This window comes from Drosophila nasuta, chromosome X (assembly GCF_023558535.2).
Source record: "Drosophila nasuta strain 15112-1781.00 chromosome X, ASM2355853v1, whole genome shotgun sequence".
NCBI classification, from domain to species: domain Eukaryota; kingdom Metazoa; phylum Arthropoda; class Insecta; order Diptera; family Drosophilidae; genus Drosophila; species Drosophila nasuta.
In genome coordinates this window covers 17,102,826-17,127,597 of record NC_083459.1, presented here as the reverse complement: position 1 = coordinate 17,127,597, position 24,772 = coordinate 17,102,826, and the positions used below count along the sequence as shown (strand labels likewise).

Below are 24,772 nucleotides of genomic sequence, written 5' to 3'. Positions count from 1 at the left end.
TAAGCGTAATTAACATATGCGCAGTATGCACTATTTATTCATATTTTTTTTCTTTCGTTTATGTGATACTCTTTTTTATATGTTTTACTCATACATACGATTATAATGCAGCATGAAACGATTTTGTTTTGTGTGTGTGTGTGTGTTTTTGTGTGAAAATGCATTATCATATAAATAATTAATATACAGATTACATACTAAATTTATATATATATATATATTTATATATGGGGGTCAAAGTGCTAATGCTGCTGGTGCTGTGTTTTCGAGTGCATGTGTTTGTTTGTGTGTATGGCAAAAATAATGTTTCAGTACACGCAACACCTAGTCGGATAATGGAAAGGTGTCTTGCCAGAGTGTGTATTGTTTCATTGGGTTTGTATTCTTATTCATGTTTGGCGCATTTTGTTAAAACTACGTTTTTTTTTGTTTTTGTTTCATTTGTCAACTAAAAACTATGCGAGTCGAAAGAGTTGGCCATAATCAACAAAAATCATAAATGTAAAATTTACTGTCCCAAAGACACAAACAATAAAAAAATAAATTGAAGGAAACCCTGACATTTTTCTTGTTTGGAATAAGTTTTAGTAAACTATGCATTATTTTTTAAACGATCGCTTTTGAAAACGGCAGGAAATGTTATTAATAAAAAAAAATATATTATATGTATAAAATAGTATCAATACAGATAATAATAAACGTAAGTTTTTCGCTTAATTCGTTTGCTGCAGCCACTGCTTCAGTTGCTATTGGCTGCTTCTTTTTTCATCTTCATCATCGTCTGCTTCTTCATCTTCTACAGTTTGTTGTTGCTTTGGTGCCTTGACGCAATGTTAAAGATTTAATTAATTAATTCACATAACCTCTTAAATTTGTTGTTCTCTTACTGTATTCATCATTCTATGTATGATTTTCTATGTATGCATATGTATATAATTAACTTTTTTTCTTTGTTTTGACTTAAATAACCTAAAAACTCAATATAACTGGCGTTGCTCTAAATTAAACGTTTTTTGCAAAAAAAATATAAAAAAAAAACCAAAAATATGATGTTGACTTCATCGTAATTCATAAGTTGCATACATATACATACATATTTAATATATATTCACTATATATACGTGTGTGTGTTTGTGTGCTTATTAGTGCTTATTAACAACTACAATTAGCAGTAAGAAAAAATTCAAACACACGCACACAGTCACACACACACCCACGCACTTTGATTTATACATGCGTGCGTACCAGTGTGTGTGTCTGTGTGCGTGAGTGTGGGCATTGCAATTACGCGCAGGCGTAAATGCATCATAGACGATATCTCTGTGTGTTCGTGTGTGTTGATGGAATGCGCTTTGTTTTTGTGTGTGTGAGGTGTGTGTTTGTGTGCGTGTGTGGTGTGGTGTATTTGTTGGTGTGCTGTGTTTTCATGTGTGGTATTTTCTGTGGTTAAATTTTGTACATTTTGAAGCTCAGTTCAAGCTAGCGCCAGCTTCCGTCGTCGCCGTCGCTGCTGCTGCCGCTGACGTCGCCGTCGCTGCAGCTGTTGCAGTCTCCTTTTTGGTTTTGCTTTTATGGTTGTGATTGTTGTTGCTATTGTTGTTGTTGTTATTTGTTGTGCTACTTCTGCTGCGGCTGCTGCTTTGGCTGCTTCGGCTGGCTGCACTGCTGCTGCTGCCGCCGCTGCTGCTGCCGGTTGTCGTTGTTGGCCCGTTGAGGAAATGACTTTTAATGTGTGTCTGCAGCTGCTCCTGGGAATCGAAACAAAGTTGACATAGATCGCACGTATAGCTGGAATTAGTGTGATCAGCAGCGGCCGCTGATGCCGCTGATGATGCAACTACAGATTTGCTTTTATTGCGCCGCTCACCAGTTGATCGCGACGTTGTCGACTCGCTCTCCGATGATGATGACGATGTACCGCCATTGCCATCGCCATCCATCACATCATCTTCATCATCATCATCATCTTCATCATGACGACGACCACGACCCTGATGACGCTGACGTCGACGTTGCTCTGCATTCGCAACGTCATCGTCATCATCATCATCGTTGTCGTCTTCGTCTTCGTCAGCAACGATGCTGCCGACATTCCTACGCTGCTGCTGTTGCTGCTGCTGCTCATCATCAAAGTCATCCTCATCGATATCATCATCTTCGTCGACATCATCTACATCGTCGACATCATCCACATCGTCATCCTCATCATCGACATCATCCACATCGTCATCATCGTCGTCGCGATCGTCAACATCATCATCGTCGTCGTCGTCGTCGGCCACCACATGCTCACCAACCAAATGTTGTCCATGCCCATCATCATCATCGACATCCTCATCGTCATCATCCTCGCCATCATCCTCCTCGATAATATCATCAATGGTCATCCCTTCGCCCACAACGGCGACACCCACGCCACCTTCCTCTTCCTCCATTTCCTCGTCCATTTCCACATCATCATCATCATCGTCATCGACGTCATCCACTTCATCATCCTCCGAACTGTGCGTCGCCTGCTTCCTGTTGCCGCTGTTGCCATTCAACTTTGCCTGACTTTCATTGTAGGCAAAGTTTGGACGTTTCGTCGTCGTTGTTGTTGTTGCTGCTGCTTTACCTTTACCCTGATCGACTTGCTCCACTGGCAACTCTTCCACATCGTCATCGATCTCCTCAATGACCTCTTCAATAAGATCATCCTCATCCAAGGCGGCGGCACTGTTGTTATTATTGTTGTTACTACGATTATTATTATTGTTATTGTTATTATTGTGTTGTTGCTCGACTTCAACCACATCGTCTTCTTCTTCGTCGTCAACATCATCATCATCCTCATCGTCATCGTCACTCGTGCTATCATCATCATCATCATCATCGTCGCTATCATCGCTGTCATCCTCGAGCTCACTATCCTCCTCCCCACCACCTTCCCCCTTCTGCCGCCTGCTTGCCACCTTCCAGCTCTCTTCTCGTTGTCTCGCTCTTCACCTTCAATTTAACTGTCGCCGCTTCAGTTGCCGCTGCAACTGTTGTTGCTGCCTTTGTGGTTGCTGCTGCTGCTGGTGTTGTTGTTGCCGCCGTAGCTTCTTCTGTTGCTGTTGCTGCTTTCGCAGTGGCTGCTGCTGCAGTCGCTAGTTTCTGGCTGGCGGCCACCGCAACAGGGACAACCACCTCCTCCTTGAGATGGTTGTTGATGTGATTGATGAGCTTCTCCTTACGCGACAAATACTCGCCACACAGATCACAGCCCCACTGGAATGGACAGAATGGACGCACGACCTTCGCATCGGCCAACTTATGCTCGATCCACGCCTCCTTCGTCTCGAATTGCAGATCACCGCAGCGTCGGCAACTCAACGGTGCGTCCACTTCGATTACTGGTGGCTCGGGCAGATTGCTCACTTCGTGTTTGTGCAGCTCGTACATGTGGCGACGCAGATTGTTGTTGCTAATGAAGGTGGAGGCGCAATATTCACACTTCAATTCACGTTTGCGTTTCAACGATTTGCTCCTCTGCTGTTGGCTCGACGATTGTTGGTGTTGCTGTTGGGACTGCGATTGTTGCTGCTGCTGTTGCTTCTGTTGTTGCTGCTGCTGGTTGGGCATCAGACCCACCGCATGCAGTTCGCGTAGATGCAACGTCGAGGAGTTGTTGTTGTTGCTGCTGCTGCTGTTGTTCAGCGTTGTCGCTTCGCCGTCGATGATGGGATTCTAAATGGTGAAAACAAAGATTAATACAAATGTTTCAATGTTGCAAATGGTTAGCACAACAAGTCAACAGCAGTTGCCAATACATCTGTCAAAGTAGTAGCAACTGTTGCTGCTGTTGTCTTGGTTGTTGATCGTGTCGTTGTTCAATATATATATATATATAGATATGGATTCTGTTTTGCGTTTATTTTTTTGCGACTGGTGCGGAGGCAACAAACAACAAACGTAGCAAGCTTATTTTTTTTATAGTTTACTCAACAGGATTTTCGTTTTGAAGATGATTTTTATTCTCAGATTTTTCACCTCGCTGCACAAGCCCAAAAAGCTCACCTGCTTGCTATCACCTCTGAAATGCCACTTGCGATGCACCTTGAGCGCAATCACCTGGGGGAACGTCTTGGCGCACAAATCGCACGCGTATTCCCCGTTCTCGTTCTGACGCTCCACCTGAAATTGTCCCGCATCGGCGGGACCATCGTCGAACATTGCCGCCAACGGATTGTCGACGTACAATTCCTGTTCGTGCTTCTGTATGTGCTTGCTGAACATCTCCTGGTCTGTGAAGCGTGCCCCACAAATGGTGCATGCCACCTCCGGTATGCGTATCTTGATGCCCGCCATCGATGTAGCATTGCCATCGCCGGCTGCTGTTGCAGCTGATGTTGCTGCTGCGGCTGCTGTTGCTGGCGTGCCAGGAGCATCGTCGAGCAACAGCAGCTGATCATCGTCCTCATCCTCGTCATCGTCGTCGCCCGTTTTGTGCTTAAAGATGCCGCGTTGCTGTTGCTGTTGTTCTCTGTGCTGCTGCTGTTGGCCATCCTGCTGATGGGCGCCGGTTGCCGTGATGGGTTTGCGATTGCAGGTGGGCGTGTGATTGTCCAGCATCTGACGATCAAAGAACATCTTGCGACACAGCGTGCACTCCACGGGATCCGGCACCTGCGGATGCTTCTTGTAGCGATGAACCTGTAAGGAACAACAATGCAATTAATCGGGGCAAGCGCATTAAACACTTAACTCACTTAACGGCCAAAACGAGGCAGCTAAGCGAGATGACTTGAAATGGGAAGCAACACAACTTTCCATTTTTCTACGCTGTTGCTTCACTTTTTTTAAGTGTGGCCACTAAGTGATATAAATATACCAATAAGTGAGTTTTCGCTTAACGGCCTCGATTGGTATTGGTAAAAGACGTTATACAACATTTGAAGCTATGCTTTCTGTTTTATGAGCGTGGCTCTCAAACAAGAAGAAACAAAATGCAGCTAAGTGCATATTCAATTGGCCGCAAAGTGAAAGGGCTGTCAAGTTACTCTTTGTTGATATATGCATAATAAAATATGCCAAAGGTACATTTTGCTACCGTACTGAGTGGGCGCTAAGTGAAGTTACTCTTAATCTATGTTTTGCATTCATTTATCCGCCCGTCACTTACCCAGAGGCTCTTGCGACCGCTGTACACATTGCCGCAGTCCTTGCACGAATAATCATTCGAGTCGAACTCGTCGTGCGAATTGATGTGAATTGCCAGCTTCTTGTTGGTATTGAAATTGGATGGACAGTACTTGCATTGATACCAATACAGCGGCAGCACCGTCGATGTGTCTGCCGCACCCAAATCGACAGCCGACGCTGAATTTGATGTGTTCAGCGCTGTGATGGTTGTGGCTGTTGTTGTCGACGATTTCGTTGTGTTCGTGGACGAAGTCGATGACTTGTGGACGCTACGTTTGTGCTGCTGCAGCTCCAGCTCCGAACTGTAAACGGTGGAGCAGACATTGCATTCGAATTCCTTGACAATCATCTCATCCTTGATCGCACGTCCGTGCACCTTAAACAGATGCACCTTCAGTCCCTTCTCGTAGGCGAATTCGGCGTTGCACAGCTTGCACTTGATGAACTGCACATTTTGCACCTGATGATCGGTCAGCATGTGATAGCGATACGATTTCTTTGAGCTGAAGCGCCGCTGACAGATGCGACAACGCATCCGGCGAAAGCGACGATCGGCCGCCTGATCTAAACTGCGACGAAACACGGCCTGTTCCTGCGGCGTCTGATGCACCATCGCCGGTGGCACTTTGCCCCCGGTTGGCGTCGATGTTGCACCTGCTCCACTTGTAGCTACTGCTGCTGGCGATGCGGTGGTGCTTGCAGCGGCTGTTGCTTCCAACGGTGGCGTTGCTGTTATCGTCAGCGATTTGGGTGTCATGCGATTGGCGGCAGCCAACGCTGCATTTGTCGCCGTCGAGGAGGCGGTGTAATGCGAACGCATGTGATTCGAGAGGCCAATATTGTTGCTGAACACCGCATTGCAGATGGGGCACTCCTTCTGCTGGTTGGCAATGCTTGTGTTGATGCTGCTGTTGTTGCTGCTGTCATCGAGACGTATCTTCTTGGCCAGACTTCCGGTTTCCTCCTCGTCATCATCTGCAAAACACAAGAGAGAGCGAAAAAAGAGGCGCATTAGTTCGGAGTTTACTTTTTAAATATTAAGAAACACATAACAAAAACTTCGCAGTTGAGCGTTAGTAGAGCAAGCATAACTAGAGAATAACTATAACTTTAGTTGATGATCATTCCTGCATAATTATAGAGTAAACGATGAGTTTACATCTTCAAAAAGGGCGGTTGTGGGCATGGTCGTGCTCCAATATAAGCAAAGGCAGCTACTTCATACCAAGAACAAACTCTGAAAATTTGATAAACGCTAGCTTCTAAATTGACTGAGCTGCAGCGTTGCAAACTCGCGGACGAACAGGCAGACGGATGGAATTCAAGTAAACATTCATTTCATAAAAGGGCGTGGTCGCGCTCGAATATAAGTAAAAGCAGCTACTTCATGCCAAGAGCAAACTGTGAAAATTTGACAAAACTAGCTCTTAAGTTGGCTAAACTGAAACGTTTCAAATACGCAGACAGACGGGCAGACGGATGGAAAAGCACGAGTAAACATCGATTCCCTGTCAGCTACATTTCTAACACTTTCTTGCTTGCCAATGTGGAGGAGTAAAGCACATGATGTCGTGTTTTTGCGCTGGACAACAACAAATGTCTGATGGACGCTTCACACATGGAATGTTGAATGCCGATCGATTGATTGATTGACTGATTGATCGATGATGGATGCCGGAGGACAATGAGGTTTTGCGACAAATGACTAAAAAATTACCGAGTGTCCCACCATTTGTTATGGACATCAAATCCTTCATCACATAATCGTAGCGTCCCGTATACACATTCGGTGTGCTGCCATCGGCCAACTTGACGGCATCCGCATTTACGATGTACTCAAAGCCGCCGGAATGACGATTCTTGTCCACGCCATGCACATTGATCATGTGCTCGCGCAGATACGAGATGCGTGGATAGCCCAGACCGCAGCGCACACACTTGTACGTCTCGGGCAGCTTGTTGGGATGCTTTGACTCCATGTGACGCAGCACATTGTTGTAGTTGTTGTACTGTTGTCCGCAGATCGGACAAACTTGCGGCATGCGTGAGAAATACTGCGATTTGGGCGCTGAATCTCCGCCAGCGCTGCTGCCACCGCCACCGCTGTTGCGATTAGCAGAGCTGGAGCCACCCGCTGCATTGGAAACGGATTTCGCTGGCGTCGAAGTCAAGGAGGAAGCAGCAGCATTCGTATTGTTGTGACTGCTGTTGTTATTCACATTGTTGTTGTTGTTGATGGTGCTGCTGCTGCCGCGGGATTCATCGTTGGACGACGATTGACTGACACCAATACCGAGGGCGCCGAGTAAACTTCGCTTGCCGGGCGAATGATCCAAGCCGGATTGTGTCGCTGTCGATGCATTGTCGCTGCTCACGCCGCCCAAATGATCCTGATAGACATGGTCGAGGAAACGCTGATGCGTCTCCAGTTTGGCATCACAGGTCATGCAGCGCAGCCGGACAATGCAGTCCATGTTGTTGTAGTGACGCCGCCGGTCGACGGGATCGGCAAAGTCGAGGCCACAGAAGCTGCACTGTATCGAATTGTTGTCCTTGCGCTGCACATCCGCATGCTTGTCATACACATGGGTGCGAAACTCGTGCTTGGTGCGAAAACCCTTTGGACACAGTTTGCACACGTAGAGCTTATTCACCAGTAGCTCCTTGGCTCTCAGTTTCTCTGGTCGCTCCGACGACGATGTATCATGCACCAACTGTTGTTGCTGTTGTTGTTGTGGCTGCTGCTGCTGCAGTTGTGGCGTCTCTGTGGTGGCCACCACACCTGAGGCATTGGCATGCGCAAAATTCGGTTGCTTCACGCGCAACGCATTGAGCACACGATACAAATTGATGCAGTTGCGTTTCTTCAGATGCGATATGAACAACGCCTTCGAATCGTTCATCTTGAGGCAGTTGAAGCACAGATTGCGCGGCAAAAGCGGATACTTTTTGCGCACATGCGCCATAAAGTTCTTGTACGTGCTAAAGTATTTGTTGCAACAGCGACACGTCATCGTCTGGTACTGCTCGAGGAACTCATTGTTCTCCTGTATGAACTCCACTTTGTCGCGCGTCAACAGCTGCTGATACTGCTCTGGATTGTCGTAGTCATAGCCACCGTTCTCGCACTTGATGAACGTGTTCATCACCACCTGGCGATACTTTTGCGTCGATATATTGCCACCGGCTGCCGCCTTTGTTGCCTCCGCCGTTGCCGCCGCTGCGGCAGCGGCACGTTGGATTTCCAGTGCGGCCGCAAGCGCTGGCGTTGGCTTTGTGATTGGCGTATTGTTCGGCGAGTCGGTCGACAGCTGGAACAGATTCGGATGCAGATTGCGTTCGTGCCGGCGCGCATTTGCCCGTGTCGAGAACTGCAGACTGCACGCCCGGCAGCTGGCCACCTTCGAGTCACCTGCGGCTGCCACATTAGCCACGGCGCTCGCTGGCAGCGATGCCGCCGCCACGGCCGCCGTCACGCCGTGCTGCGCCGTATAATCATAGTCGGAGGTCTGTCATGGAAAGAGACAAAAAGCGAAAAGAGAGAAGTTAGTGATTATACAACTTGGTTCGAGTATCTAGTTCAGTTTTTTGTGCAGAGACCATGGCAAAAGTGTTGCTGATTATGCAATAAATAATTGCGCAAATCTATGACAAACACTCTCCAATTAGGAGTATATTATTTAGTCCGAATTACAAATTGTTCTAAGTAAATCTATATCAGCTATTATGGGTAGGGAGCATCGATAAATAAAGTTATCAAGTAAGAAAGCTCGACTGTGAGATACCCGCTAATCATTTTTAATTGAAAGCAAAACAGTGTGGTATTTATTTTTAAATATACCAAATAAATACACCACAAAAATACTAGCACTATATATACGAAAAACTATGTTTGGTATATTAATATAGTACTACAAGCTCAATATATCAGATTGTCAGCCATAGCAACTAAGACCCGTAGCGCTTTCTTTTTTTCATCTTTTTTACAATTTATATCTGATCCAAATGTTCAGGAATCATAAAAACTATAGGTATAATACCAAATCGAGAGTCTACGTATGTATACAATTCATTGCCTTTGCCAAAATGGTAAGAGCATTACTATCACCTTGTAAAAGTCTTTACGCCATATATTTAAAATCACTAATTAAAATTCCTGAAAGGTGGTTGCAAATAAAGTAAAAGGAACGCTATTTTTCGAGACTTCCGCAATTTCAAATTACTAATTCTAATTTACATAGCAAATCTTCACTAAGCGACATAAAAGGTAAGAGCAAGGAGGCTGTAAATAATATCGTTAAAAATGAGTTCTACGTTAATCATTCCAAATCATTGCAAGCCTCTACTAAACGGTGTTTTAGCTTCTAAAAGGTAGGACCTAGAAGGCTGTAGCTTTTTTACAACATAGTTCAATTGCAATAATCTGCCATAATCGGAATCTCTGCAAAATTGGTTTCTCAATGGAATTTGCTTACCATTAGCGGCACATCGCCTTCGTGCTCGGAGCGCTCTAGGAACATTGTGGGATCCATCATGTCGTCGGACTCGTCAATGCACTTCATCTGATAGTCATCGTCCGTATCGTCCAGCGGCTCATCCTTGATGGGCACGGCGGGCAGCGGCTGTATAACAATAGCGATAACGATAACACGATAAGTTCTCAAAGAAGTTAATCAATGAATTAGCATTATTATCACTAAACAAACAAAAAACAAATTATTTTCAGGGGAGGTAAGTTGAAAGAAGAGAAAGAGAGAGAGTGAGACGGGTGTATGTGGCATGTGGCATGTAGACGCTTGCGAATGCACGATACAATTACATTATAGGAATAGCGCCGGAAAAAAGCGCAGTTGCTGGGCGGCGCTCTGCAGCGTAACCGGCATCAGCAGCGGCGTCGTCGTCGCCGTCGTGACGGCCGCTGTTGCTGTTGTGCTTGTGGCAGACGCAGCGACAACATTGCTGGCAACTGACGACGACGATGGCAGCGGCAGCGGCTGTGGCAGCGACGTTGAGGACGACGACGACGTTGTTGGCACAGCGAGGCTGCTGCTCAATTTCTGAGACGGATTCTTACACTGGCTGAAATCAAGGGGCAGCGACGACAGTGGCAATGGCAATGGTAACGGCAATGTTGCTGCTACCTCAACACCAGCAGCTGATGCAGTAGTTGCAACAGTTGATGACGATAACACGGGCGTTGTTATCGGCAGCGGTGGTATCGATATGGTCATCGGTATCGGTATCGGTGGCAATGGCGGCACTGCAATATCCAACGGTAAATAGACTTTCGGCTTCAATTTGGACAAACGTTGCTGCTGAGCACCAACAGATGGCGCCTCTGGACGTCGCGGTTGGCGAATGCGTCGATGTCGCTGCTGCAGCTGCAACTGATGATGGTGACGCTGATGACTATGATGATGATGCTTGACACGTTGCTGCTGTTGATACTTGCGTTGCTGCTGCTGCTGTTGATGTTGCTGCTGCGATGTTATCGCCGTTGCCATTGCCGCTGTTGTGCTGCACGTTGAGGGCACCTGCAATAAAAGGGTCTGCAATGTTTGCTGTGGCTGCTCTGCCGCCGCTGCCATTGTCATGCTCGCTGCTCTTGCCGTCGTTTGCAGTAGTTGCTGCGGCGGCGGCGGTTGCTGTTGCTGCTGTTGTTGCAGTTGCAGTTGTTGTTGTTGCTGCTGGTGTTGCAGTTGCAGTTGCTGCTGCTTGGGACTCACATAGACTGTTAACGATTTGCGCTTCTTCAGCGATGGTATGCCATCCAAAATGTTTGCAGACGCCTTCTCCGCAGCTGAATCGCTTTTCAATTCGCCAGCTTGCTGATGTTGCTGCTGCTCAACTGAGACGTTGCCATTCTCGGCCCGATTTAAATCCAAATAGCCCAGTAGCGTCTGCTGTTTGCTGCGATCCGTGTCCAGCCATTGGCGTTGCTTCGTCTGTGAACTGAGGCAGCGATTTTTGAAGCTTTGCCACGAGTTCAAGTAGCTGATGCAGGCGTGGCAAATGTGCAGCGATAAACGATCCGTTGATGTGATCTGCAAAAATACGTAGAAATTTGAAAAAAAAAACAAAAAACGATTAGTTATTGCTAAACAAAGACAGATCCCGCAATCGATAAGCAAACTAAAAAAAACACAATCGATAAACCTAAGAACTAGTGAGCAAAAGAACTAAGAACAAAAACAAGTTCACGCTAATCGTACTTTTTCGTTCAGTTCAATTTTATCCTTGTTCACTTTGAAGACTGTGAACCAAGTTCACTGATCAAAAATGAACAAGCTACTAAAAACCACAATCGATAGGCCCCTTAACCACAATGCGTAGAACAAAATCAATAACAGGAGGATAGCGCAAAACTTAAATATTAAACAAATACAAGGTTTTATTGGCATCGTTAATGTTTGTTGCATGTCCCCATTTCCATGTTGGAAATTTCTAACGATTTTCGCCAACTCAAGGCAGTTAAGTGTTTGTGTATATAGTATACATATATAACTTTGACTTTGCCGCACGGCATTTATGTAAATTGAAGATAGAAGTCATCGTCATCGTCCTTAGTCCCGCACCCCACAATAGAGAATCCGTATCTGAAAAGCCCTCTCACCTTTGGCCAAACACGAGGTCGGTTTGAGGTTTTCTTCATCGTTGATAGCCAAACAAGATTGCAATGCAACTGTATGTGTGTGTGTGTGTCTCTACTACTAGTCTATTAATGTCAATGACCTGCTTATAATTATATGCACAACTCATGTGCATCCCACACACACACACTCACACACACGTACACTTAACAGTGCAATTGAAACGCATGTCCAATGTCCAATGTCCCATGTCCTTTTGCCTGATAGCACTTTGCTTGCGCATGTATGTGTTTCTATATATACGTGTGTGTGTGTGTGTGCAATCTATCCATGTAAATGCATATGCATGTGTGATTATGTATGTATTGGCTTATGTGTTGCTAACTGACGCATATTAGTTAGGTATATAAACATCTAATTGTTGTTGTTGTTGTTGCAGAGTTCCTTAGGCCTTTGTGTTTGTGCATAATTTGCTTTTAATTGTGCGTGTGGCATGGGACCATTTTGGCTTTTCAATTAAAAGTATGTACCTATGAACATACACATAAATGTATGTATGTATATACTCGATAAGCATGTATTTATTGTGAAAACATGGCAAAGAAATGCATTCACTTCTGCCTCTTAAATATAATTGCCAGAGAGATTAACTTATATATGTACATACATATGTATAAAGTGTAATGCAATATATGTATATACATTTGTACTTGAGTTTCGAATTAATTAATGAAAATTTAAGCTAATTATTTCAATATTAAGTTCGCTCATTGAAATAAAATCAATTGCTTGCAATTTTAATTGGCAGCCAAATACTTTGTCCGACATTCAATACATTTAACTGATGTTCCAACTATATTCCAATTGGAAATAAAATATTTCGTACATTGTTAAAATTTTCAAATATACGTTTTTCCAGTTATGTTGAAATTGGCTTCAAAATACGTTTCAACATATTTAAATTCGCAAATTCGCTTTCAATCTGAAAAATGCAGCCCTGGTACAATTAGTGTGAACAAATTGGTGTAGCATGTGTATCGAAATTTAAAAATGTACCCACACACGCATAATATCGATAACCTGTGACCATCAAATACAAAAAGAAGAAAAATGGTGGCCAATGCCGTATGGGAAAATTGCCATTAATAAGAAGCAAAAGCAACGAACGCTAAGACCAAAACAGAAGCGCAAATAATCGTCAATTGTTGTTGCTTGGGGCCGGCAAAACTGCATTTGACAGCTTACACAATAATCGAAGATGTTCGGTGGCATGTGTGTGCGTGTGTGAATGCATGTGTATGCAAATGATTGACGAATGAATGTGTCTGTGTGTGTGTGTGTGCAACTGCTTGTGGTTGTGATTATTTTTGCATCTTTATGCGTGCATGAGCTTTTATGCTTTTGTAATTCGTGGCGCAACAACGCCCGCTCCCCTTTTACTTGGCTTCCTCTCCCAATTACCACCCCCTCTCCCACAACTGGCCAACCAAGCACACAAACAGAAACTTCTGTGTATGTGTGTGCTCTGGGCACATATGCTGAATGTGCACACAAACAGATGCACACACGCACTCACATATGCTCTATGTACAAATATGTTATGTACGCACTTCAGTTCTGAAATTCTCATCCTATATACTACAGCAGCATACATGTGTATGTACGAATGTGTATCTCTCTCCCCCACCTCAGTTTGGCGTTGAAGGGTTTCGATAATATGTTGTTCATTCACCTTGCCCCCAACTCCTCAACAGACACACACACACCCGCACACATTCGACGTCCTGTTGGGCACATCTCTTTCTCAAGTGGCCACGATGATGGCGGCAAAATCGCAATTGGATACAGAGCAAGGGAAGTGTGCAAGAGTTAAAGGAAATAGGGAAGGAAGGAAGGAAGGGAAATAAATACATTTAACTTTAATAAGCATTATTGCTGTTGTTTTGGGCTTTAAATGTGCCTAGCGAACTCTACTGTTTTGCCATTACTCTGCTTGCTTTATATACACTGCTTGCAGCAGGTAAGCAAAACAATTTCTATGTAATTGCAAAATATAATAAAATAAAAAGAAGTCATATTTCAGTATTTGTTTGGATAAATTTAGCTTTGTAAACATTTTGGCAGCAGCAGCGGCGGCAACAGCAACGTTTTGGGCTGGCCTTTTTAGAAAGTTGAAAAGGAAATCTTTCCATCCATCAATAGCAACAACAACCGCAGCAACAAGAAAAAGAGGCAGCTGCCAGTAACCAGCTGCCGCTGATGCCAGGTGCAACAATCATCATGATGCTGCTGCTGCTGTTGACCAGAATTCCAAAAGCCTCTCATCTCATCTCATCTTAGTGTCCAGTTCGCAGTCCCAAAACAATCCCAGGCAGCAGAACAGTAAGCAAAACGCCGCATGATCTCGGACCTCGAACGGGTTTCAGATTCTCTGCCATTGTTGTTGTTGCTTTGCTGCCTGAGCTCTGCCCCTGTGCATTGTCTTCATTGCCGTATCTGCTTTCGTGTCCTTATTCGTCGCCGTCAGCTGCGTGTGTGTGTGTCCGCATGTGTGTATGTGTGCGTCTGCATCCTGCTGTTATTAGCAAGCAGTGCAGATCTTTACCGTTCGTATTAAATTACGATAACAACAATGGCAGTCAAGTGCATGTGGCAATCGATAAATCTCCGAAAAAAGTTATCGCTACTGCCTCGCTCACACACATACAAATTCTGCCGCATGTACAATTTTTAAGCTGTTATCAGTCTCATCTTGCTTACTCCCTTCCTCTCTTTGACAGCTTTTCTGACCAGAGAAAGTTTATACTCATACATATATGTACTTGGAGTTGGGCTTTTAGTATGGCCGAAATTCGATGCAGGCAACACAAAACTGGCAACTGCAGCAGGCAGCAACAAAAACAAAAACGAACATTCATTTTGTTGTTGTATTTGTCTGTCTGTCCAGCCCTGCACTGCCCTGGCCCTGCTGCCAGCCCTGGCACTGTATGCGTATGTGTGTGTGCATGTGGTCCGCCTCCAGATAACAAGCGAACCGCACAGCGATGACGCCAACCAAATGGTCGCTGTTCGCTCGCTCTTCTTGCTGTTGTTGTATGGAATTGAGTGGCTATCTATGTATGTGTATGTGTGTGTGTGTATCGGTTGAGCTGCTGGTTGCTGCCTGGTGTATTCACCATGAAATCGAGCCAAAGCGAAACCAAAGAGCAGCGCCCAGCACCAAGCACACGCAGCAGCAACGTGCCGACGACGACGACGACAACGTTGATGATGATGATGATGACGATGGCGATGATGATGATGTCGTTGCCGGGGGCGCAGGCCAAAAGAAGCAGCAGCAGGCAACCATTTTGGAAAGAAGCAGCAGGCAACAACGAAAAGTGGATGACGACGAGGGCGACTCTGGGTTTGGTTTCGGTTTTGGGTTTTGGTTGCCTGCCTCTGTCTCTTCTGCTTCTTCTTCTTCTTCATGTGCCTGGTTGCCACAGCGCACATAAAAGAATCAATAAACCGAATGTCTGCGGAACAAAGCGAAGCTAGCGAAGCCACTTTTCATTTCTTTGCTCTCCCCCCATCTTCTGCTCTACTGTTCTGTTTCGTTCGTGTGTTCCACACACACCGGATATATATCGGAGGAGCAGCAAGTTGCCCAAAGTGAAGGACACGAGAAGAGCGCGCGCGCAAGAAGAGATTTGCCAGTCGCGCTCTCATCATCATTGGAGGAGAGCAATCGCCGCCGCCGCATCATGGAATACGAATGAAGCAACAAAAACGAAAAGCGAAAAAAAGCAAAAAGAGGGCAAAGTCTGGGAGCGGAGTAAAACGGAAATAGACTGGACTCTGGCCCAGCTACGACGACGACGACGACAACGATGACTATGTTCAAGTTGATGATGATGATATAAATCGAGACTTGGACGCGGTTTTTCAGTTCTCGCGTTGGGCTGCCGCCTGTAAATTCCATGGAAGCAAAAATTATACGTAATTGCTCTTGCTCTGCTGGTGCTGGGCAGGCACAGCAACAACAGCAGGCAGAGCAGACATTGTCGATATAAAACGAACCAAGCGCGACCCAAGCTCCACACACACACACACATGCAAGCATACATATGGTTCCACACACACACACACACACATACAGCGAGCAACGCTCACGCACGTCTTTTCCTGCTCTCTCTTTTTCTCTCTCGCTCTCTCGGCGGCCTCGAACACACCGAGACGCCGCTCATTGCTCTCTGCGCTTTGTGCTGTCCATTCGTAGCGCTTAGCGTTGGAAAACAACAATAACACTTTGTAAACACCAAATAGTATTGCAATTTAATAAATTTGCATAAACATATACTATATGTTTTTTTATTAGATATCGATTAAAATGCGATGTTTTTCTTTGCACATCGCTAAGAAAAATCGCATAGAACGAGACGAACGAAAATTGAAGGTGGCGTAAAGCAGAAGAAGAATAAGGAGAAGCGGCAAACAAACGAAATTTGTAAATAATAAACAATGAGCAGCATAGTAGTTTGTTGTCATTATTTATATGTGCTAAATAAAAACAGTATTTAGCTTGCCGGTCGATTCTAACCTCAATCACAAAACACCACTGGGAATGGAGCAAAAGCGAAACGAATCCCATGCCATGCCATGCTATGTGCTCTGCCAGCCAGCAGCTGCCAGTGGTTACTCTGCCAACGTAGCACACGAAATACCGATGACGACGGCGACGACGACATCGGCAGCAACAGCAAAAGCAGCAGCGAAGCAAGCGACAAACCAGCCAAGCAACAGCAGCTAGCTAGTGAGCCACAGGCACAACGCCAGCCATCGAGCCAGAGCGACAACCACAACAGCGTCACCAATACCAATAAACACAGGCGATGTCGTCGTCGTAGTCGTCGTTGTCGGGTATCGTGACTTGGCACTTCAAGAGCTACAAAAGCAGCAGCAGCCGCAGACCCGGAGCAGCTCTGTTCTCGATTCCGTTTCCATTTCCATTTCCAAAAAAAAAAAAAAATAAATAAAACAAAACAGAAAACTGATGATGATGTTGCTCACGGGCAAAAGTGGCAACTCTGAGATAGCAACTGGGACTGGCACTGAATGAGAAGAGGGGGGAGGGCACTGTGCTGCTGCAGCTGGCAACGAACGACACAACAACCGTTTTGGCTCGGTCTCGTCGTCGTCGTCATCGTCGTCAGCAGCAGCAGCGCTTGCACAATCAAATGGGGCCAAAGCAGCAGCTACAGAGCAGAGCAGCTAAAGCAGCCGCAGCTCGCGTCTGATGAGGCATATTTTACTTTTGGTTTCGTATTTAACCTCACTTTTCTTTTTTTTATATTTGGACAGCCGAAGCAGAGTAAAGCTGGACGGGACGCAGTGTTGATGGAAATGGACTTATCGATTACATACACACACACACACATGGACACAAGCACACGCATATAGTGGATGTGGATGAGGAGCCATGATGGTGTCGCATGCGTCGGGTGTGGCCAGCCGAGCCGAGCAAACCGCCTCTGCTCCAGGCAGGCAGGCAGGCACACTGGCCAATGCCATATCCAGCAGAGCAGAGAATGGGAAATGGGAGAATGGAAGCAGAGCAGAGCAAGTGTGTGTATAACGATTTCGGTTTCGCTTGCGGTATGAGGAGCAGAGCACACAGAGGGCAGGCAGGCAGGCAACACTGGCCTAGCAATCGAATCGTATCGAATTTTTGTATTGAATTGAATGTGAATCGATGTCGATTGCCGATGATTGTGGAGTAGTTAGTGTGTATTACGTATTGTCGTATGTCTCTATTGTTGTTGTTCCTCCTCCTCAAGCAATTGCTTCTTCTAACTTATAGCTCGCACTCACCTTGATATTTACGCAGTTATGTATTTTTGTGGCCAGCGGCTCCTTATCGGCTGCATAACTATTGATGATCGATATGCATTCGCTGGCGGGCGCAATGCACAGGCGACAGCAGCTTTGTCGCTGACGTTCCGTTTGCTGTTCATCCATTGATGTGTTTGTTGTTGTCGCTGCTGTGTCACCAGCAGTTGCTGCTCCTACCGCCGCTATTGTTGTTGCGGCAGCGTCGCACATTTTTTTTCTTTCTTTTTTAGTTTGGAGTAACTTAACTTCGTCTCTGTTCTCTCTGTTTCTTTTTGTTGTATATATTTATTTTGCACGTTTTCACTTTTATTTTGAATGAAGGTGAAGAGAGGGGGGCGCAACGCGTGAGCGTCGCTGCCGATATTCCTCTCACTTTTTGTTGCTTCTTATTTATTTTTTCTCTTTTTTACTTTTTGCAAAATGGTTTTTCTTTTTCTCGCCCCTCTCGACTGCGCGATTGCGGACACTTTTTTCTTTTCGCCCGTCGTGTCGTCACATTTCACATCTGCTGAGCTGTTGCCTGGGCACGGGCATTTTTTCTTTTATTTTTTGGAGGGTTTCGGATAATTGGTATTGGTTTAGTTGTGTGTAGGTCCGTTTGCCTTTTTTGGTTTTTTATATGTGAAACAAAATTACACAGAAAAAAAATGGTAAAGAAGAAATGAACGCACAACGAGACGAGTAGAACGACTTCGAAGTATGTGTGTGCGCCTCGGAAAATACACACGTCCGAACCTTGCGGCGAAACAACAACAAATGATTATATTGCTGCAAAAAACCATCGGTAATAGCATTGCCGCTGTGTGACCAGCACCTCCATTTCAAAATGATACCATGGCGTAAATTGCAAGTGCGGTTACACTGCCCTACATTTATTAGTGATGGATAAATATTTTTAAGAACAAACTATTTCTTAAAAACACTTTTTTGGAGGAATAAATGTCTTTTCATATTGTTTTTATTTTTAGGAGACTAAGAAGAGCATAGTTAAATAACATGTATAAGCGAAAAAGTAATAATGTATTATTTTTTCGTACGAAAAGAGGCACAGCGAAACATGATAAGTGACCGTATCTTAAAATATACCGCTCATGTGTTTTATTTGCACTTTCGGAATTTTGAAGAACATTGCATAGAGTATATACCATAAAAGGTTGCATTGAATTGCAAAAATATATTATCGATGAGAAATATTGCGCAAAATTGAGACATCTAATAGTCAATTAATACAAAAATTTATTGTTTATTTCGAATAATCTTTGGAAGTTGTTTAGATAACTCATGATTAGTGCGTTGACATTTGTACGCATAACCAACTGCGCATTTGAAAACTATTTAATCTCGATAACGATAACTGCTACAGAGCAAGCGTGCAGGGCTGACACGATATTTATCAATCTGTTGCGATCAGCTGTTTTGTGTTGTTGTCGAAAGTTTGTTTTCCACACGTTTTGTTTGTGTATACATTGGTTTTGTTTTTATTTGAATTAATTAGTCGTTGACATTATTTATTGCTTTCGTTTTTGATTGTCATTTTGTTGATTACGCCAAATAAAAGCAAATAAGGTAAAGGCAATGGCTATTTATGTATGTATGTATGTATGTGTGCACATTGTGAGCACAATCACCGATGCACGTTGCTCACAAGCATTTATTGAATCAATTAGTTTTTATTTGCACTTAATTAACAAATACAAATACGTATTTGTTGTATGTATAAGTTAGTGTTCTAATCGAAATAATAGACGAGCCCAATTTTATATGTATGCGCATATTGCATTTACACATGCATATCAAATTAATCTATGTATGTGCTTTATTTATTTATTTATTTGCATTAATAGCGTCATAAGCAAATGCATTTATTCAACTTTGCAAATTGACGAAATAGAAAATCAATACTTTTGGTATAAAGCATTCCGTTCATTTTTTTTATACACATTTGATAAAATATGCAAACATGATAAGTAACGTTCGAATATTGAAGCATTTTTTGTTAACGTTATACAACACTGCTGCCGAATTTGAGTTAAATATTGTTCATTTTTAAACTTTATTTTTATTTTTTGTCTATATTTATTTTTATGTTTTCCTCGTTTTTTTTTTGTCCATTAGCATTAATATAAATGGTGCTTTTAAAATCGTTAAATTCGAATTTGTAATCTCTAGTATTTGGGTATTTCCAATTTGAATTGATTAGTAAATTCTAAACTCCCTCCTTGTTAAGTTTGCAAAGGACTTCTTTCTTATTTTAATAACAAACATTTCCAATATTAATATAAAATTTGAAATCTGCATAAATTCTTTAATTTTGTGTTCAATTTCATTATGAATATTTTGACAGAACTAACGCATTTTTTTAAGTAAAGGAAATGTCAGAAGATAAAGAGTTATTAGATAGAGCTGATTAAATAGTTGTTTATCAGATAAAACCTATCAAATGATCGAAAACATTGCTCATATAGTAAGATTGCGCTCCTCGATTTGTGATTCAACTTATTGAGTTGGGATCGTGAGTTTAATGACAAACCATAGTTCATAACATATGTCTATTTTATGATTGTCATGTTGAGCCATAATATGCCCATAAATCATGTTGCAAATTAATTAAAGAATCATTTAAATTTGGAATTGCAACAACAAACCCCATAAAGTATTCGGCGATAAGGAGCACAGACTAAATTATCACCCCCTCGCTCTTTATTCTTAAGCTATAGCACGTCCAAAAAAAGAACAAGCAAAAAAAAACAAAAGTGCAAAGGGCGTTCCCATAAATAATTGCAAATAATCGTTTACTGATGTCCACTGATTCAGCATCCTTTAGTTTTGAACACTGCACAGTGGGTCGAAATGCATTTGCGGGGCGCAAACAGCGCGTGGTGGACAATTTATCGCATTGTTCGGACCGGAAAGCGCAGATAACTGCAGTATAATGCGCCTAACTAAATTGTTATAACTGTTAGTTGTTATAAGCGCATTTCGCTCTTATCAGAGCTGCCCACACAGCAAAAATTAAAACAAAAATATAATAATAAAATTGCCGTTTTATACCGTGAACTCAAACTTTAAAAAGGGTATGACAAAATATGAAATAGTCATAGAATATATATCCAAATTTTAATCAGTTAAAACTAAGGAAATCCTGCTGTCTGTCTGTCCGTCCGTGTGATCAGCTATAACTCAATGCGTATGCGCGTGGAATATATAAATTAGGTATATTTGCTTTGATTTTGTAAAATCTAAATACCGGGTATCTCCGAGTCGAAAGCGGTGCACTATTGATGTTTATTTTATGTTTGCTTTCTGACTTGCATTTGCAGTACAGTGAATATTGGCGAGTGGCAATCACAATTCCACGCCCACTCCTAGCAAACCACTTTAAAGTTGACAACTGTAGTTGTTTAGTACATACGAAATACATTGATTACGATAATTTATATTCTAGAATGTTGAGAACGAGCTGGCGATCTTCAGTTATTTTTCCATTTGGCTTTATACATGATTATTACTATATGTGCCCACAGATGTAGTAGCGTCTTATCTGCCTTCAGGCTTATCAATTTACACTTGAATGTATGCTTGTATATACAGCAAGCAAACACCGGCTGCTGTCGACTATATAAAGATTCCTAGCTGCCGGCAAATACTTCAGTTCGCACACATAGTTTGTACGCGCAGTGTCCTTATTTGGTCCACATTCTCTCTATCTCAATCTCTTACTCACATATCCTTGAAGGTAAGCTCGTAGTCCTGCTAGTTTGAGTGCTAAAAGAAACAACAGTGTCAACTACTGAAAGTCAGTCTCATTTTTTTTTATTATGAGTGACAGTTTCAATTAATACGCTTTGCTAGTTTCAGTGTAAAAAATTAAAAAAAAAACTTTGAGAGAAACAATAAAAAATGTCAACTATAATTGAAAGTCAGGCCATTTAATAAGGCCCTTTAATAAGTTTTCAGTGCAAAAATATGTAAAAATGTATAAAATTTTCAATCATTAAAAGTCAGGCCCTTTTTTTTTGTTGAGTGGCATTTTCTAAAACGAACTCCACTTAATAAGTTTCACCGCGAATTACCCTTGAGCTTAATATTGACAAGTGTGCACACATACCAACTTAATTCAATGGGGCAATTAAAAGATTTCTCAAATGCCAACCGCAAATTAATTAAAACGCGATCTCTCGCATCTTGAACCACTGTAAGGGCAGCTAGTGTTTGAGTGTCAAAATTATCCACCACGACAGGCAGTGTTGAGTTGTGCTCTCGCATCCTTTGTGCCGCCATCTTTGATCCGTGGAACTAAATGAGCGAGTGTCAGAGCAGCGAGCTTTTCGAACACAGGCTTGCGGTCGGCAAGTCGCGCTTTAAAAGTTCAATAGCAGTGAGAGCAATAACAACAACAACAAACAAAAGACAATGCAAAGCAATTACGTGCAGGTGAAGGGTATGACGTCACAGCAGCATCAGCTTCAGTAGCAGCAGCTGACAAATGGCTGGCAGCAGTGAGTCGGGATTTGCGTTAAGCTCACACATACAGCACAATAACAATAAAAACTCGAATTCAGCATTTACAAGTTGCTGGTTTTTTTGTTAGTTCGTTTATTTTTAATTTTTGATAAATACAAGCTGCATCGCTAGCCAACGATTCAGTGTCCAGTTAAAGCTTGAAAAATGCACACAATAACAATCACTTTGATTGCATTGGCAGCACTGTGCCGTGCAACGGTAATTTGAATGCTTCAAGAGCAAGTGTCTTAAATATTGCTAATGTGAATTTTATTTTAATTTCTTTCTTTTTTTTTTTTGTTTCGTTTTGGGCGCAGATGTCGTACAAAGTGGAGCCCCTGCCCGACTCTTATGCCGCCCTTGGCGAAGGTCCACACTGGGACGAGGCCCGTCAGAGTCTCTACTATGTGGACTTGGAGGCTGGCGTCTTGTTGCGCTACGATTACGCCCAGAACAAGATCTATCGCACCCAGATCGAGGGTGAATCCTTTGCCGGATTTGTGCTGCCCATCGCTGGCAACTCGCAGGAATTCGCCGTTGGCTGCGAGCGTCGCACGGTCATTGTGCAATGGGATGGTGTTTCACCCAAGGCTAAGGTGGTGCGCACTCTGTTCGAGGTGCAGCCGGAGTTTAAGGAGAATCGTTTGAACGATGCCAAGACCGATCCCCAGGGTCGTTTCTTTGGCGGCACCATGCGCTATGTGGGCGATGAATTCGAGCATCGTCATGGCGAACTCTATCGCTGGGTGGCCGGCGGTAATGTGTCGCTGGTGAAGAGCGATGTTGGCATCTCGAACGGTCTGGCCTGGGATGAGAAGGCTAAGAAATTCTACTACATTGATACCACCGACTACGAGGTCAAGTCCTACGATTACAACTTCGAGACTGGTGTCGCTAGCAATCCCAAGGTGATTTTCAATTTGCGCAAAACCAGTCCCAAGGATCATTTGCTGCCCGATGGCATGACCATTGACACCGAGGGTAACATCTATGTGGCCACCTTCAATGGTGCCACCATCTTCAAGGTGAACCCAAGGTAAGTTACAATCGAATATTATTCCGCTTTCGATGGCAAGTACTTATGAAATTCTCTATCAAATTTGATTTCGTTAGCACTGGCAAAGTGTTGCTGGAGATCAAGCTGCCCACCAAGCAGATCACTTCGGTGGCCTTTGGAGGACCCAATCTGGACATTCTGTATGTGACCACCGCGGCCAAGTTCGGTCAACCGGCTCCAGCTGGCACCACTTACAAGGTGACTGGCCTCAATGCCAAGGGCTATCCAGGCGTTGGCCTCAAGATCTAATCCACATGAACATCATATTAGTCTATGTACTATCTATCTTTTTTTTTTGTTTTGCTTTATTCTACAACAGTGCAATTAAATATTTACTCTAAATACTGAATATCTGATTGTGTGTGTGTGTGTTGTGTATTGGTGGTATTGAAGGGGATCTATTGACATTGCCAGTGGTTTGTTTGCTGTTGTGCTTTTATCAGCCCACTTCAATTTGGCAGCGTCATCTTTCACCTTGCTCCAAGCTGGCGGTCACATAGATATGATTTAATAGCTGTACTTAGAGTGTGGTGTACTGATCAGGTGAAGTCTAGCCATACGACTTCTTTTAATTTGCATACAATAATGACAATATATCTTAGAAAGCAAGATGCAATCGAGTGTGCTCGACTGTAAAACACCCGGACTGCAGTTACAATTGATTTCCAATTAAGTTAGAGCATAAATTAAGCTAAGATACTAATTTGCAAAAGAGATACATTACTTAAGAGTTATGCAGATATATTCTTACTATTATCTGCAAAAAAACGTTGAGTGTCAAAATTTAGTTGCAAAGGAATGCTAAACGATTTCATAAAACTCATTTAAGTTGATTGCTAATATATGTATAAGAGTTAAATAAATGGATGTGCAGCTTAGAGATTAGGACAAACAGACAGACAAATATGATTAAAGAAAACTTAATTTCTTATGTGATATTGTACAATTTTCGGTATTAATCTGATCTTAAATTCTAGAATTTTTTATTTTGTTGCTGCTTGAGCCGCTTTACTCTGCCTCCGATTCAGACTCGGAGCCGGACTCATCGTCGTCGTCATCTTCATCACTGCCGCTGGCGCGATTCAGTCGCAACATCTCCTGGAACTCGTGAACACGTATTTTTTCCGGCACAATTTGCAGCAAGAACTCCAGATTCTTGCTCTTGTTGACCAGCTGCGACAAGTGCTCGTACTTCAAGGTTTCGCCACATGTAGCCGTGTATGCCTCACGGGCCAAATGCTGCACAAACAGCTCCGTGCACTTGGTCATAAGGAAAAGCACCTCGTTGGTAATTAAACCGGTGTCCATGGAGCTCTTCATGATAGTGCGCACTCGGCTGAGGGGCAGAAATGTGTCGGCGCTGGGTTTGCGCTGCTGCTGCTGCAATTTGCTGGCATCGACCATGGCTGCTAATTTTTAACTATATATTTTTGTATTTAGTTAATTATATTTTATTTTTGGCGCTAAGTTTGTTGTTTAGTCAGCCGGCTGTTTATTGTTGGCTGTCAACTACAGTAGTTATAGTTTCGATAGCGTGTTATCGATATGCGGCACGCGCGCGCCAAGTGTTGTGCAGCCCTGTTGT

General features: G+C 43.4%; 4 protein-coding genes across 6 annotated transcripts; 1 reads left to right on the top strand and 3 right to left on the bottom strand.

Annotated features, from left to right (window-relative positions):
• Positions 1–1,582: 1,582 nt before the first annotated feature.
• LOC132795637 (coiled-coil domain-containing protein 1-like) lies at positions 1,583–2,818 on the bottom strand. Its single transcript, XM_060806494.1, has 3 exons — positions 2,793–2,818; positions 1,868–2,736; positions 1,583–1,748 (listed from the first exon to the last, which is right to left on the bottom strand). Exons 1-3 carry the CDS (start codon positions 2,816–2,818, stop codon positions 1,726–1,728), a joined length of 918 nt encoding a protein of 305 aa, XP_060662477.1. The 3' UTR covers positions 1,583–1,725.
• Positions 2,771–18,395, bottom strand: LOC132795693 (zinc finger protein hangover). Of its 2 annotated transcripts, none has more exons than XM_060806552.1 (7): positions 17,607–18,395; positions 10,890–11,207; positions 9,639–9,785; positions 6,881–8,672; positions 5,144–6,138; positions 4,039–4,674; positions 2,771–3,708 (listed from the first exon to the last, which is right to left on the bottom strand). In XM_060806552.1, the coding sequence occupies exons 1-7, from the start codon at positions 17,835–17,837 to the stop codon at positions 2,905–2,907; spliced, it is 4,923 nt and encodes a 1,640-aa protein (XP_060662535.1). In that variant the 5' UTR covers positions 17,838–18,395; the 3' UTR covers positions 2,771–2,904. The 2 variants fall into 2 exon arrangements, with proteins under 2 accessions (XP_060662535.1, XP_060662536.1); XM_060806553.1 differs by having other exon boundaries at positions 6,893–8,672.
• A 2,860-nt stretch (positions 18,396–21,255) lies between these two features.
• On the top strand, positions 21,256–23,536 carry LOC132796547 (regucalcin). 2 transcript variants are annotated; one of them, XM_060807751.1, is made up of 3 exons: positions 21,256–21,363; positions 22,448–23,166; positions 23,244–23,536. In XM_060807751.1, the coding sequence occupies exons 2-3, from the start codon at positions 22,448–22,450 to the stop codon at positions 23,434–23,436; spliced, it is 912 nt and encodes a 303-aa protein (XP_060663734.1). In that variant the 5' UTR covers positions 21,256–21,363; the 3' UTR covers positions 23,437–23,536. The 2 variants fall into 2 exon arrangements, with proteins under 2 accessions (XP_060663734.1, XP_060663735.1); XM_060807752.1 differs by lacking the exon at positions 21,256–21,363 and adding an exon at positions 22,222–22,349.
• Positions 23,537–23,720: 184 nt separating this feature from the next.
• On the bottom strand, positions 23,721–24,747 carry LOC132796549 (chromatin accessibility complex 16kD protein). Its single transcript, XM_060807754.1, has one exon. The coding sequence runs from the start codon at positions 24,589–24,591 to the stop codon at positions 24,196–24,198; it is 396 nt and encodes a 131-aa protein (XP_060663737.1). The 5' UTR covers positions 24,592–24,747; the 3' UTR covers positions 23,721–24,195.
• Between the last annotated feature and the right edge of the window lie 25 nt (positions 24,748–24,772).